Source organism: Vanacampus margaritifer, chromosome 1 (assembly GCF_051991255.1).
Source record: "Vanacampus margaritifer isolate UIUO_Vmar chromosome 1, RoL_Vmar_1.0, whole genome shotgun sequence".
NCBI lineage: Eukaryota > Metazoa > Chordata > Actinopteri > Syngnathiformes > Syngnathidae > Vanacampus > Vanacampus margaritifer.
This window is the reverse complement of record NC_135432.1, coordinates 21,290,505-21,304,856: the sequence shown is the minus strand read 5'-3', so window position 1 is coordinate 21,304,856 and position 14,352 is coordinate 21,290,505. Positions and strand designations below refer to the sequence as shown.

Here is a 14,352-nt window from a genome sequence, read left to right as displayed (position 1 = left end):
GTTTTTTTAGGACACATTTTGTTCAACATGAAGCAGTAGCCATGTTGCTGCTCCACTTTTATTTAGCTTGGCTTTTTTCCAACCCCCTCCCCATCCCTCCATAATCCGACACCCCCCACCCCCAAGAGTGCTGTTATCAGCAACATGCAGCACCCCAATCCTGGCAGTTCATTCTCAGGCTAATGTGGCTTCCTGTTGGGGGAAGGGGCGTCACGGTGCTTGAGTAAAATGATTAAGAAACATCAAAAGGACACACTGACAGGAGACTTGCTAACAAGCTAACGCTATTAGCCTTGTTGGCCTTCTGTTTCTCCATTTCACTGCCTATCATTTATTAAACATGGCAGCTGTGGTCATGTGACTGGCCACCACCCAATCATAAATGATGCACAAGACGGACTGGCTGGCTGTTGCCAGGCGGATTAACTCTGACAATCCCTTTAACAGGATGGGAGGCGTTTTTTGTCTTCCCAAATAAATGTGAGCCGCAATGAGCCTTGTCGTTAAAGTACCGTGTAACTTCCTTGCCTCGAAAACATAAATTTTTGCGCTGACATGATGTCATGCTTCTTGAAATACAGGTTACCAGGGTAACCGATTGCTCTGTTGGGAGGAGGATTGTGACGTCATCATTTTAGTGACACTGTCTATTTGATGGACTGCGGCTGTGTTAAATGTTCTCAATCCAATGTCAGAGCGACACTGTCTATTTGCTGGGTTGTTGGTTTGTCGTAAAGCTTTTAATGTGTTGTAATGTAAATGTATTTTTTGTAGCAGCACTGTCAAGAGGTTAGTTAGAGGCGGAGTCAGGTGTCGTTTACTCTTTAGTAATGATGTCACAAAGTCCAACAAAGGCAATGGCGATGTAGAAAAAAGACACAGGCTATTACATGGACATGGTGTTCATGGTTACATTTCAAAGTAAAAATCAAACAAGGCAATGCTTTTCACAAATAAACATGTTTTTTTCCTTCTTTTTTTTTTGTTCTGATGACATCATGGAGAATCTTCCTGGTCATCAAGTGTTCTGTCCAGGCAGTCGACCCACTTCCCGTGGTTTGGTTTCCTGACGTGACGCCCACCGGACGCCGTCAAACACAAGTCACGTGACGCGCTGCGCCATTTGCATGGCAACACGTGTTAAGCGTGTTTGTGACTAACGTTCCCGTGAAACGCCACCAGCAACAAGCTCATCAACACCTGGCTGGTTGGTTGGCACCCACAATAAATAACGTGTAAACAATAACTTAAATAAAAAGTTTATCAATAAATACCCTTGTGTGCATGTGTGTGATTTCAGTAATTGGACCAGACCAAACAGCATTAACCAACATTTTCAAGTCTGATTTCAGTTATTAGACCGGGCCCAGCAAAATGAACTAGCAATTTCTGTCTGTTGATTTCAGTAATTAGACCTACCCCAACTGCACTAACATTTTCAGATGATTGATTTCAGGAATTAGACCAGATCCAACAGCACTACCATGTTCAGTCTGTTGAGGTGAGCAATTCAACTTGATCCAAAAGCATGAACTAGTATTTTTAGTCTGTTGGTTTAGTAATTAAACCTGACCCAAAAAGCACTAGCTAACATTTTCAGTCTAATGAGTTCATTAATTAGACCTGACCCCACAGCTTGAACTGGCATTATCAGTCTGTTGCTTCCTCCCACACATACGCACGCACGCACGCCCACACAAACACACATACACACAATACACACACGCACACAGTGGCATTGGTCCAGTAGTGGCTTTCCTTCCTTCCTGGTGAAGAGCCAATCAGGAGCTTCCCCTTGATGCCGAGCGTAAACGTCATTGTTTTGTCTCTTAGATTCTACTTTACAAGGTCTTTGAAGTTTAGTCCATTTCAGCTTCGATCTTTGATCTCGGCTTTGGTCCAAGTCTGTTCTGGTCTTGGTTCTGGTCTTGACATGGCACTGCTCGCCGGGCACAGTATTGGCATCATGGCGTCCTGGTAAGAGGGCGAGGCCGGCGCTGGAATGTTCCGCAAGGTGGTACAGTCCAGAGTCGTATAGGGCAATGGGGGGCAGTAAACATTTAAGAGTTCTCCCAGCCAATCGGAGGCCAGCGTGGCTGACCAATGAGGGATGAGGAGACACAGCTGTGGTCGGTTATTGGACGTTCACTTCCTGGTAGCTCATTTTCCCGCTTGTGGTTATTTACATGGCGTGAAGGGTCCTTCGTAGCCCCGTTTAGCTCTCAAGGCTAATTTCACAATTGGGTCCCAGCCCGTCGCTTGGCAAATAAATAGCAAATTCATTGATTGATTGGTACAGTTCAGATAAAAAATAAAAATAAATCAGACCCCCTCCCCCAGTTAGCAGGCGTCTTGGTTTTTGCCTCCTCAGCTTCCTGACATCAAGTTGATGGCTTGTTCCAATTTGTGGCGCAGTTTGTGTTTGCGGCAGTAGGCGTCGCGGTCCAGCGCAGTCAGAACCTGCATCATCATCATCATCATCATCATCATCATCATCGTCATCATCATCATCATCATTATATTAACGTCACTGTCATCATCATCGTCGTCATGATCATCGTCATGATCATCATATTAACGTCATTATCATCATCATCGTCATCATCATTGTCATCATCATGTTATAGTCATTATCGTCATCATCATCATATTAACGTCACTCATCATCATCGTCGTCATGATCATCGTCATGATCATCATATTAACGTCATTATCATCATCATCATCATCATCTTATCGTCATCATGTTATAGTCATTATCGTCATCATCATCATATTAACGTCATTATCATCATCGTCGTCATCATCACCATCGTCATTGTCTTCATCATCAACGTCATCATCATCATCGTCGTCGTCACCATCATCATATTATCGTCAATATCATCATCGTCCTCATCATCGTCGTCATCATCATCGTCGTCATTATCATCATCATCATCCTCGTCCTCGTCATCATCATCATTGTCATCATCATCATCTTGTCGTCGTCATCGTCATCATATTATAGTCATTATCATCATCATCGTTGTCATTGTCATCATCGTCATCATCATTATGTCATCATCATCGTCGTCATTATCATCATCATCATATTATCGTCATTATCATCATCACCATCATCATCGTCGTCTTCATCATCATCATCATCATCATCATCATTGTCGTCGTCATCCTCGTCATTATCATCATCTTCATCATATTATTATCGTCATTATCATCAACGTCTTCATCATCATCGTCATTATCATCATCATATTATCATCATTATCATCATCGTTGTCATTATCATCATCATCGTCTTCATCATCATCATCATCATCGTCGTCGTCATCATCATATTATCATCATCATCATCATATTATCGTCATTAACATCATCTTCATCATCATCGTTTTCATCTTCATCGTCATCATCATATCCTCGTCATCGTCATCATCATATTATCGTCATTATCATCATCATCATCATTGTCATCATCATCTTTGTCGTCGTCATCATCGTCATCATCATTATCATCATTATCGTCATCATCATCATCATCATCGTCATCATCATTATGTGACTGGTCAGTACATTAGCCAGGCTCTGACCAGGCAAGTAAGTTAATTGTAAAACTTATTATGATTATTGTTATTAACTCACCTCCTCCTTGTACTTGTTGATGTAAAAGTAAAGCTCACTTAGTGCGCTTAGCGTGTTAAATTCGTTGCCATGGAGACGCGACTGCTCCACCAAGTAGGCGTCCATGTCCTGGTCGCTAATGCTCGGCATTTTGGTGATGTCTCTGTAGTACCTGCCAGAAACAAAATAAAACCGTCCACAAAATGGCCAAAACAAAATGTCAGAAAATTGATTTAAGAAAACGTTCACAACGTAACCATAAAATGTCCAAAAACAACCGTTAACTCATTTGCTCACAAAAACATATAAATACGTTCTTAGACGTATTTATACCTTTTTATGTTTTTTTATGCTAGAGACAGAAGGCTTTGATGCAGCCTCTGAACTGAAGAGGTCGCTTAAAGCAATGGCAGTTATTACAAAAACTGCCCGCAGGTGGCAGCAGAGCATATGAGATCAACCAGGGCTATGTTGCAAACAAGCTAATTTACCCACAGTTCTGAACAGATTTGTGAATAATGGTGAAACTTAGCTATATTCTAATGCTGTAAAACGGAAACAGATACAAATATACTTTTTTCCCCCTGATGAATGACTGTAATCTTTCTTTTGATAGGTTCCATGTTTTTATAGCAATAGAACACAATATTCAGCCGGGAACGAAGGGGGTTGCTTCAGTGAAAATGGCTGGGAGTCAAAAAAGGCAGGAAGAAATGTAAAAAAAAAATAGCCATAAAATGTGAGGGAGGCAGAAACGGATCATTTGTCCATAAAATGTTCAAATTTGCAGAAAAGTCTATAAATGTATGAAAAATGGCCCCTCCAAAAAGTAGAAGAAAATGAATCTCTATATATTTATTGTCTGTTGACTATTTTTGTGTTGTGGTGCAGCTCGAAGCTAGCTACCTTTCCACCCAGCTCTTGTAGTTGGGGATGTCTTTAGCGTAAAGCAGCTTGTTGGACGGCGAGTCTTTCCCCAGTCGGTGTTCCGATGTGGAGCACGAGTCCATGAAGGTCTGCGCCACGACCGACAGGCAGGCGTCGGTGATGCTACTTTTGTGGATGTCGAAAACAAACTGCGGATTCTTGATCACGTTGACCCAGAACCTGAGAGGAAGACTGGACACGCAGGAGGACAATGTCAAAAGCAGTCCGTGTTTTTATTTATTTATATGAGGCAGGCTTGGACTCGTTACCAGTTGCTCTTCCAGGTGTGTCGCACGTCCGGGTCGCTGATTTGTCGCTTGTCCGCCTGCTCGTCCAGAAAGTCGAACATGTATTTGATGGCCAACGGCAGAGCGGAACCTCGATGGGCGGTGCTGAAGACCGTCTCGAACAGGTCGTCCACAAACTTCTGCAGCGTCCCCTGGTGGCAGGAGGAGCAAAGCGCGTGCTCAACATCAATTCCGTACAGTAGGAAATTTACAATGTTGTAAAAATTGTAGGAGTTGGCGTGAGACCTTGGTGGCCAGCAGGCGCGTCAGGTAGATTTCCGAAACCATTTTGCTGCCGCGATCTCCTTCGCGCTGATCGCTGTGCTCGTGGTTCTTCACCAGGTGCCACAGTTTCGTTCCTGAAACATATTACGTGGATGAGCGGTGTAGTAGACGCACGCTTGTCTTAGCAAAATGGCAGCTACCTGTCTCCTGGTCTGGGGTGATCATGGGCGCTCTGGACCTCAAACTGTCGGGACTACTGGACGTGCGCAGTAACGATTCTGCATACACAAGCACGCTGTTAGTTTTCATGTATTAGGCACACTGCATTAGTAGAACTACACTATAATACAATTGACTCTAATTCCAAAATAACTCAAACCCGATTAGGATACGATTGATTGTAATTACGATACGATTCAATCTGATTACAGTATACGCCACTAGAATTACGGATAAGGTTCACTACAATTTGGATCCAATAAAGTTAACTATGATTATGAAATAAATAAGTACGATTAAGAAACACTTCAATTCGATTATGATTCGATTTATTACAGTTATGATTCGATTACTGCAATTATGATACAATTGAATCTGATAAGATTAGTGAATAAAATCTAATAACCAACTAAAGGAGCTAGGTGGACAAGGAAGCTAAAATGCTAACCCGCTAGCTATAGCCTAATATGTGTAATGTCATCACCCTCGTAAAATAATTGCCTACGTCATTTTTTTGCCTAAATCCTTTAATCATGATGCAAATGGTTCACTTTTTTGTGTTTCCTGAAAAATCTGAAAGAATAATTTAGGCAATTATTTTAAGAAGGCGTCGATGTAGTATTAAGTGTGTGTGTGTGCCTTTGTCTTTGCTACATTGTCGGGCCCATGCACGCGTGTTTTTCCAGGTTTAACTCACATTGTGGGGCCCGACTTGAAATTGTGGGGACATTTTGGTGGTCCCCAAAAGTTCAGACCTCTTTTTGAGGGTCAAGACTTGGTTTTAGAGTTTAGGTTTGAATTGGGTTATGGTTGAGGTTAGGGTAAGGAATGGGGGAAGGCAATCATTTTTGATGGGTGGGGACAGGGGGAGGGGCTAGGAAATGCATCAAGTCAATGAGATGTCCCCACAAAGATAGTAAAACAAACGTGTGTGTGTGTGTGTGTGTGTGTGTGTGTGTGTGTGTGTGTGTGTGTGTGTGTGTGTGTGTGTGTGTGTGTGTGTGTATACCATATCTGCTGAGCGATCTGGTGAAAGTGAAGCTGTTGGCAATGTTGTAAGCAGAAACCTGCTTCTGGACCAGCGCCACCAGGGAGCCGTCTGTTACCTGGCAACACGTTGGCATTCAGGTGAGGCTGCATGCGCCATTTCCTGGTCACGTGTCGGGGCGATGGCGAGAAAAACATACCTGATAGTGAGCGAGCGTGTTGAGTCGCTTCCAGTCGCTCTCGATCTTCGTGGTCACGTCTTCGTCCTGCAGGATTATCCGGGTCAGCCGACCTTGACGCCACTCTGAAACACAAAACAATGAAGATGGTGATAAGGAGTCGGAAGCACATTGTATGGCGTGAATCGTACCAAAATCGGAGGGAATTGTATCATAATTGGAATGAAGTGTATTGTAATGGGAGGGAGAGGAGCATTACCGAGGTCCATGTCGTCGGCCTGCGGTCGCTGCGAGAAGGGGATCCCCTTGTAGACGGCGTCCAGCAGCTTGTCTTTGACCTGCGTCACCGTGTCGCAGTTCAGCACCTTGACCGGCACCTCCGTGCCCGCCTCGCCCTCCGGAGGGATGCACATCATTGTCTAACGGGAGATGACACGGTCAGCGGAGGCGTATCTGCGTGCGTGCAAGCATAAGCGTGTGGACGCGTTACCAGCTGCTTGTAGTCAATCTGCTGCCTGATGAGTTTGTCTTCGCTGAGGGAATATCGCGCTTCGCCTGTGATGGCGTCGATGGGCCCTTTTTCCATCTGCTGCTTGATGGCGCAGTAAAGCATAAACAGCGGCTCGCCAGCGCATTCCTGATGGCGAAAGGGAAAAACACATTTTAGGTGATGTTAGTCAGTTAGTTACTTCTGCACTAAACTCTTGTGGTTGGCATTGTGTAGTGACTTGAACTGCAATTTAGTCAATCGTATCATAATCAACATGGATCATGTTGTAATTTGAGTCAATTGTGTTGTAATCTGCATGAATCATACTGTAATTAAAGCGAATTGTGTATTGTAACAGCAGTAAATCATATCATAATTAAATTAATCGTATCGTAATTAGAGTGAATCGTATCCTAATTGCAATTATTTGTGAAACATATACCTTGATAATAGTCACATCGAAATGAATCATATCGTAATCAAACTGAATCATATTGTGAAGTGACTCATATTGTAATCAAATTGAATCGTAAGATAATTGTAGTGAATTGTGTGGTTGTCATTGAAGTGAATGATCGTAATTAGAGGGAATCGTATCAGAATTGAAATCAATCGTAAATCATACCGTAATAATAGTCAATCGAATCCAAATGAGAGGGAATTTATTGAGAGTGGCGTAAATCGTAACATGATTCCGGTAGACATAACATAATCAAAGTGAATCATGTCGTAATGGTCATAAATCACACTGGAATCGAATGAATCGCATCATAATCAAACAGAATCATATTGTAAAGTGACTCATATTGTGATTAAATTGAATCGTAAGATAACTGTAGTGAATTGTATCATAATTGTAGTGAATCGTGTCAAAACTGTAATGAATCGTGTCTTAATCGGAGGGAATTGTATTATAATTGTGAATCATTTTGTAATTAGAGTGAATCATACCATAATAGCGGTTAGCATGTTAGCTCCCGTCACCGAAACAAACGCAAGCATGTCAATCACCTTGAGAAAGCGATACAGGAGGAAGGTGAACCAGTTGGTCAGCATCTTTTCAGCCACAGACTCTGTCCTGCAACACACACTTAAAAGGTCAAACGGGGATCTGGAGGGGCTACAAATGGGGGCTCAGGGTGAATGGTCGCCCACTGACCTCCTCAGCAACAGTTTGGGGTGGTTCCGGTTCTCCAGGTTCTTCTCGATCAGGTCCGCTAGCAGCTGCTTGAGCACCACCGTGGCGTACTCCATGCGACCCTGATGCAAAGTCACGTTAGCATAGCGACGTTGGCGCTAGCCTAAGTTCATGTTCAAAATGCTACATTAGCTTTGCGTGCTAACAGTGGCCACGGCAGAATTTGATTAGGGCTGGGAAAAGACGTCGAACAAGTCAGATAAGTCGACTTTAAAAATAGGTCAACTAAAATTTAGTTAGTGGGTTTTTAATAACTTTTAAAATCAATACAGCACATTGAGCTTCCCTAAAGCACAGCAAAGGAAGTTCTGAACGTCCTAAAAAGCACTTGGGCTGTAATTATTCCAAAATATGACCTGCCAATCGGTTTTAGGTGTTCATCACTTAACCACTAGAAGGCAGTCATGCACTGAACGTGCCCAGAAGAAGACGGGAACGGGAAGTTATTGATCTCATGTAGCTAACAGCTAGCTCTACTTTTGTTTACTCATGAAATAACGTTGAAGCATTGTCTGTTGGTGACTTTTAAGACACTATTACATGTGTAATGTACGTGTGAAATAAGTAGCATTTAATGTTTGTTGTTGGAATAAATGGTATTTAATGTTAGTAATTGCTAGTGTGCTAATGCTAATTACAATCAGTAACCATTTGGCATAAACTAATTTTGTTGGTGTTTAATAATGCATATTTATAGAAGATAATAAATTATGAGAACTTATATTCACTCAATCAATTAAATTTATGTCCAATTTAGTGGATTAAGAAGGTATTTAATAATAGTAATTGCTAGCGTGCTAATGCTAATGCTAATCGCAAACCATTTAGCATAGGCTAATTTTGTTGGACTTTAACTCATTCACTGCCATTGACGCCTAATTTTTAATAATCTTTTCTTTTTATTAGATTGTGAGTTACCGAGTGAAGTCACACGATTAGTTACAATTAATTTTAATCACCTGACGGCCCTAATTTTTAATAATCTTTTCTTCTTTTTTGTTTTTTAAAAATAAGAAAATATTTTTAAAAAAAGGTTATTAAAAATTAGGGGCGCCAGGCGATTAGAATTTGTAATCGTAATTAATCGCATGACTTTACTAGTTAAATCACGATTAATCACAAATTTTATATCTGTTCTAAATGTACAATAAAAAAAATGCTAGGTTTTCATACTCTTGTTAACAAAAGTGGAAAAAATGTTAAACTAAATAGAAATATTTCAAATGAATTTTTGACGTCTATAGCCGTCAATGGCAGTGAATGAGTTAATAATGCATATTTATAGAAGATAATAAATTATGAGTACTTATATCCACTCATCAATCAATTCAACTTAGGTCCAACCTAGTGGATTAACTAACAAAAAAACAACAACCAAACAAACAAAAAACAACAACTTTTTTACCTGTAGCGCAGCCATCAGCAGCGAGGCCACGTTCCCGCGGTCCCGCATGGAGAACGACCTCTGAGCCTCCAGCGTGTGGATGAAGGTCAACAGGAACATTTTGTTGTTGAGAAGTTGACTAAAGAGTCGGAGGGCTTTCTCCACATTGGCCGGAGACTGAGATATCAAATACACAGTCGTACCCGTCACTCAGTTGCCAACACGGACTGTGCTTTTGTAAGCTAGGCTTCGTGTGTGTGTGTGTGTGTGTGAGACATACATCCAGCTCCTTGAGTACTGGATGTTCTTCTATTCCCGGGAACATGACCCTCATGGTGTAAGTGCGATATTCCAAGAAGGGAATCTTCACTCCGTCCATGTCATTGGTCAGTTCCTGAATATCGGTCTGCAGCTCGGCGAAGGCTTCACAACACAAACACACACGTTAATGCGAAACACAAACACGTGTGGTGGTCGCGTGTGGGCGTGCGCACCCTCTTTGCACTCTAGCGCCACCCGGCTCTCTAGGTTGTCCATCTGCAGCTGGAGACGCTTGAGCGTGCGGTCGGCGTCGCGCGTCTTGCGCTTGTAGGCGATCAGCACGGCGATGATGGCTACCAGCAGCACGCCGCCGCCCGCGCCGATGCCGATGATGGCCGGCAGCGTCAGGGCGCTGTCCGAATAGATGTGCAGCGTTCCCGGCGAGAACTCCAAACCTCCCACCAGGATCTGCGGGAAAGTGCAGCTGGAGGTTAAGGCCGACGACCCACATTAATTTATTAATTAACTCACTCATTAGCTGCCATTGACGACTAGAGACGTCAAAGATCCATTTTAAATGGCCTGGCATGCAGTGAATGAATGAATGAATTAATTAATTACAATTCATATTTTCAGGTTGAAATTGTTTGAATCATTGGATAAATGTGGGTGAAAATTATTGGAATAAAAAAAAAAAACAGGGAAAAAAGCTGGGTCAAAAATGTCATAAAATGACAAGTAGGAAAGTAGCAATTGTTATTTTTAAATACACCGACATCCTCTCATAAATTTGTTGGTTAATACTGTAAAGCGTTGGTGGGTGGAGAGCTCGCTCACCAGCACGCGTTGCTCTCCGGTCAACTCAGGCGAATCACAAAGCAGCTGATGTTCCGACACGGTCAACAAGCACGGGGACTCTCCAATCAGAACGGTGTAGTTCAGACGGTTGTTGCCGGGGGCGGCCGGGACCAGGTTTTTACCCTGCACACAAATGCGGTTCACATGTTGTGCTCCAAGTCCGGACTTTGTGTGGGTTTGTGTTGCTTCTCACCTTCAGGATGATGGGAGAGCCTGGCTTGACCTCCAGGATTCCTGACATGCCCAAGGGTTCGAAGGCCGGGTTGGGGTAGTGTGTGAAGTGGGTGGAGTTAAGCACCAGCAGGGTTGACACCTGATAGCCAAAATGTCATTACACCAAATAATGAATAAAATTAATGCTAATGATGTACCCGTGATGTACCCACACTGCTGAGCCAATGGCAAACCTGGTTTTGTTAGATTGACTAGTGGTCCTAAAGATAGTCAACTTTCTATGCTACGACCACTTTAATGTTCAAAACTGGTCACATGCATCACCTGATCCAAGATGAAGCCAAACTCGTCGGCATGCAGCGCCCCCTCTGGTGGGTTGGGTTTGACGTAGACCAGGCCGGGAGCCAAACACGTCATGACGCTGTCGTTGACCGCCGTGCAGAACTGAGGACATAAACCATAGGAGGACGTTATAAGCCATGTAGGGCTGAGAGGGGAGGGTGACCAAGGATGTGACGACTTTATAAACATGTCGACTGAAAATGCCGCTGGAACCATGTTTGTGTCGCAGTCCATGTTTCTACACGGATCTCTTTTGCAGGCGCACGCAGTGGACAGGAAGACACTATTACATGTGTAATGTAGAAATAATTATACATGTGTGAACTAAATGGTGGTTAGGGTTTGTTTACCTTAAAGGGTAATTGCTAGCGCGCTAAGGCTTATTGCGATTGCTAATTGTGTTGGTGTTTAATAATGCTCATGTACAGAAAATGATAAATAATTAGTAGTTATATCCACTCAATTCAACTCATGTAGATATAATGATGTATATGCGAACTAAATGGTGGTTAATATTAGTTTACCTTAAATGGTAAATGCTAGCACGCTAATGCTAATCGCAATTGCTAACCGTTTAGCATAGGCTAATTGTGTTGGTGTTTAATAATGCTTATGTACATTAGATAATAATGAGTAGTTATATCCAGTCAATTGAACTCACGTTGGTTCAACCTTCGCGATTATTTGTTGGAATATTCGATAGGATAATCCATTTGAAAAAGATTCCTTAGTGGCAGCCCTAAAAACGTGTGGTGTCATGAAATGTGACGTCTTAACTATTTGACAATGTGTTTTCATAAGCACGTGATGTCAATATTACATCAGCAATGTGCTTTCACAACCATGTAAGGTCCTAACCAGGTGACGGACGGGCACTGATGGTGTAAACATTTGGAGGAAAAAAAAAAAAAAAGACATAACAATGTGGTATCAAAACCATGCGACATCTTAACAATGTGGTGCTATAAAAAGGTGATTTCTTAACTATGTGATGGCAAATGTGTGTGATGTCATAAGTTCATAACCATGTATGTGATGTCATTACAATTATACGTATACCTAAAATGATGATGTAAACATGTGAGTGGTCTTACGTTGTTGGTCTCCACGCCGCCATATTTGGCTCTGACTTTGGGCTCCTGGATGGTGAGCAGGTTAGTTCCTGTTACTGTGATCACTGTGCTACCACTACACGCACACACGGGGGAGGTGTCAGAGATCTGTGCTGTGATTGGTGGACATTGAAAGTGGGCGGTGGCCTACTTGAGGATCGACCAGTTGGGTTCTATGGAGGTAATGGTTGGATCCTCCGTGTATGTGTATTTGATCTCTGAGCTGGTCACTTCTGCCTTGTCGATCATCAGCCGGATGGGGGCGGGGCCAACTCCGGACGGCGAGGCGGGAGTGATGCAGACCACCTCCCGATTGATACGTCTGGATGAGAAGAAGAAGAACGTTCCACTTCAACTTCTGCTGCCGCGAGGAATGTTTTCTGTTTTCATGACTTACTTGACAAACAGACACTCGTCTTTGTCGATGAAGACCGACACGCTGCTGCCGGCGTCCAAGTTTCGACCCGCCACTGTCAGTCTGGTTCCCCCGGAAACTGGACCTCTCTCTGGACGAACGTTACTCAAGCTGGGACTCTGTGAGTGATTGAGTGAGAATGAGAGCGCGAAAGAAAAGAAATCAAGAGTCTGCTTGGCATTGGCAACAATGAGGAGACGAAGACTCACCACAAAGGCGTACGCTTGCGTGGACATGGTGCGGTACTCCGCGCTGCACACGCCGATACACAGCTCTACCGCACCGCCGGGAGAGTGAGGCAGCAGCGCTTCGGCCATGTCGCACACCACCCTGCATGTGCACGCACACGCAATCACTATAACACACTATTCTAGTGCTTACACTAGTTAAGCAAAATAGCAAAATAAAGAAAAGTCCACCCATGCACACAGTTAGTTGTTCAGCAATCACAAATTACCTAAAGTAAAATTTTTCCTTGATTATTTGCGAGAAAAGTGTTTTTTATATTTATGGAAAAATATTCGCTCCATATGTATGTATATTTATTTTATTGTACTGCTCCTTTAATTGCGACAACAATCACTTACTGTCAGCCATAACCACGGCAAAAACGTAAGATGGCCACCAGCAGCCATCTTACGTTGCCACTTACTAACTTGAATACATTGATTTCACTGTGGCATTATTCATGTTATTTTGTTTGTTTGTTTATTGAACATATGAACAAGTCGCATCAAAATAAAGATTTAAAAGAAGAAAAACCTTATACAGTCGTCATTAATCACGGTTTACATGTTCAAAAGGGAGTAGGAAGAAGTTGAAAACGTATCTAGTCTTATGGGGTAGATGCCACGGACTTCCAACTTGCAGGTTTTACACATCAGCGCCGTTTGCGGCCACTGCTGGCCGCGTTCCAACACTCGCACCCCCAGCCCTGCGCCCCCAACCGCGCGCTCCCGCTCATCGGCGGGAGGGCGTCTCGGCTATCTGAAATGCTTCGGCCAATGAGACAGACACTACACACTCGCAGCCTCGCACCCGTTGACGGGAACCTGCAACCGAGGGGCACAAAGGCGAAAACGCAAGTACTGGGACGCGGCCCACACGTCTCAAACCGGAAACGGAAACAAAGTTGATGGGTGAAAACCCGGAAGTCGGAAGTCCCGCCTCCTCCGTGGCATATAGTCCATTCGTTGCATGTTTTGACTTAATTTATTATTGATGCAATAATAGGTTAATATACAGAAAATGTATAAGCCTGCTCATTGTATACAACTGCAGTTTGACGTGCGTACATTTGCCAGCAACATGTACATGAAATTCATAGGCATATACCATAATGTATTTATGAATCATACCCTAACACTCACATATACAACTTCCATTACACTCATACTGATGCATCTAAAAAAAATTACAACATTTATGCAATTTTACTAGCTCATGTCTGATGTATTTATTTATTATTACTTTGCTTTTGAACAATATTTTAAACTCAGCAAGTGACTCACAACTTTTCAGGTCAGTTCCAAAATTATTTCACAAATTAACACCTATTACAAACACACCTTTATACTAAAATAGTTCTCAAATGTGTAAAAGACTTGTCTGTGCCATGCATTTGTCAAATTTGACTTTGGATCCAATATTTTTGCTGTCCCTAAATCAGC

General features: G+C 42.7%; 1 protein-coding gene across 1 annotated transcript in view; it reads right to left on the bottom strand.

The window, feature by feature from the left end:
- Nucleotides 1–806: 806 nt before the first annotated feature.
- plxna3 (plexin A3) overlaps nucleotides 807–14,352 on the bottom strand; it is a 47,824-nt gene continuing 34,278 nt past the window's right edge. Inside the window, exons 17-38 of the mRNA XM_077582760.1 lie at nucleotides 12,892–13,012; nucleotides 12,665–12,801; nucleotides 12,419–12,589; nucleotides 12,250–12,343; nucleotides 11,138–11,257; nucleotides 10,833–10,952; nucleotides 10,619–10,762; nucleotides 10,015–10,249; nucleotides 9,801–9,943; nucleotides 9,542–9,697; nucleotides 8,098–8,198; nucleotides 7,950–8,016; nucleotides 6,939–7,085; nucleotides 6,708–6,867; nucleotides 6,470–6,573; nucleotides 6,292–6,388; nucleotides 5,264–5,341; nucleotides 5,085–5,197; nucleotides 4,821–4,990; nucleotides 4,531–4,743; nucleotides 3,646–3,796; nucleotides 807–2,460 (exon numbers count right to left, since the gene is read on the bottom strand). Coding sequence (XP_077438886.1) covers nucleotides 2,368–2,460; nucleotides 3,646–3,796; nucleotides 4,531–4,743; nucleotides 4,821–4,990; nucleotides 5,085–5,197; nucleotides 5,264–5,341; nucleotides 6,292–6,388; nucleotides 6,470–6,573; nucleotides 6,708–6,867; nucleotides 6,939–7,085; nucleotides 7,950–8,016; nucleotides 8,098–8,198; nucleotides 9,542–9,697; nucleotides 9,801–9,943; nucleotides 10,015–10,249; nucleotides 10,619–10,762; nucleotides 10,833–10,952; nucleotides 11,138–11,257; nucleotides 12,250–12,343; nucleotides 12,419–12,589; nucleotides 12,665–12,801; nucleotides 12,892–13,012 — 2,935 coding nt within the window. The 3' untranslated portion in view covers nucleotides 807–2,367. The remainder of the gene's footprint in view (nucleotides 2,461–3,645; nucleotides 3,797–4,530; nucleotides 4,744–4,820; nucleotides 4,991–5,084; nucleotides 5,198–5,263; nucleotides 5,342–6,291; nucleotides 6,389–6,469; nucleotides 6,574–6,707; nucleotides 6,868–6,938; nucleotides 7,086–7,949; nucleotides 8,017–8,097; nucleotides 8,199–9,541; nucleotides 9,698–9,800; nucleotides 9,944–10,014; nucleotides 10,250–10,618; nucleotides 10,763–10,832; nucleotides 10,953–11,137; nucleotides 11,258–12,249; nucleotides 12,344–12,418; nucleotides 12,590–12,664; nucleotides 12,802–12,891; nucleotides 13,013–14,352) is intronic.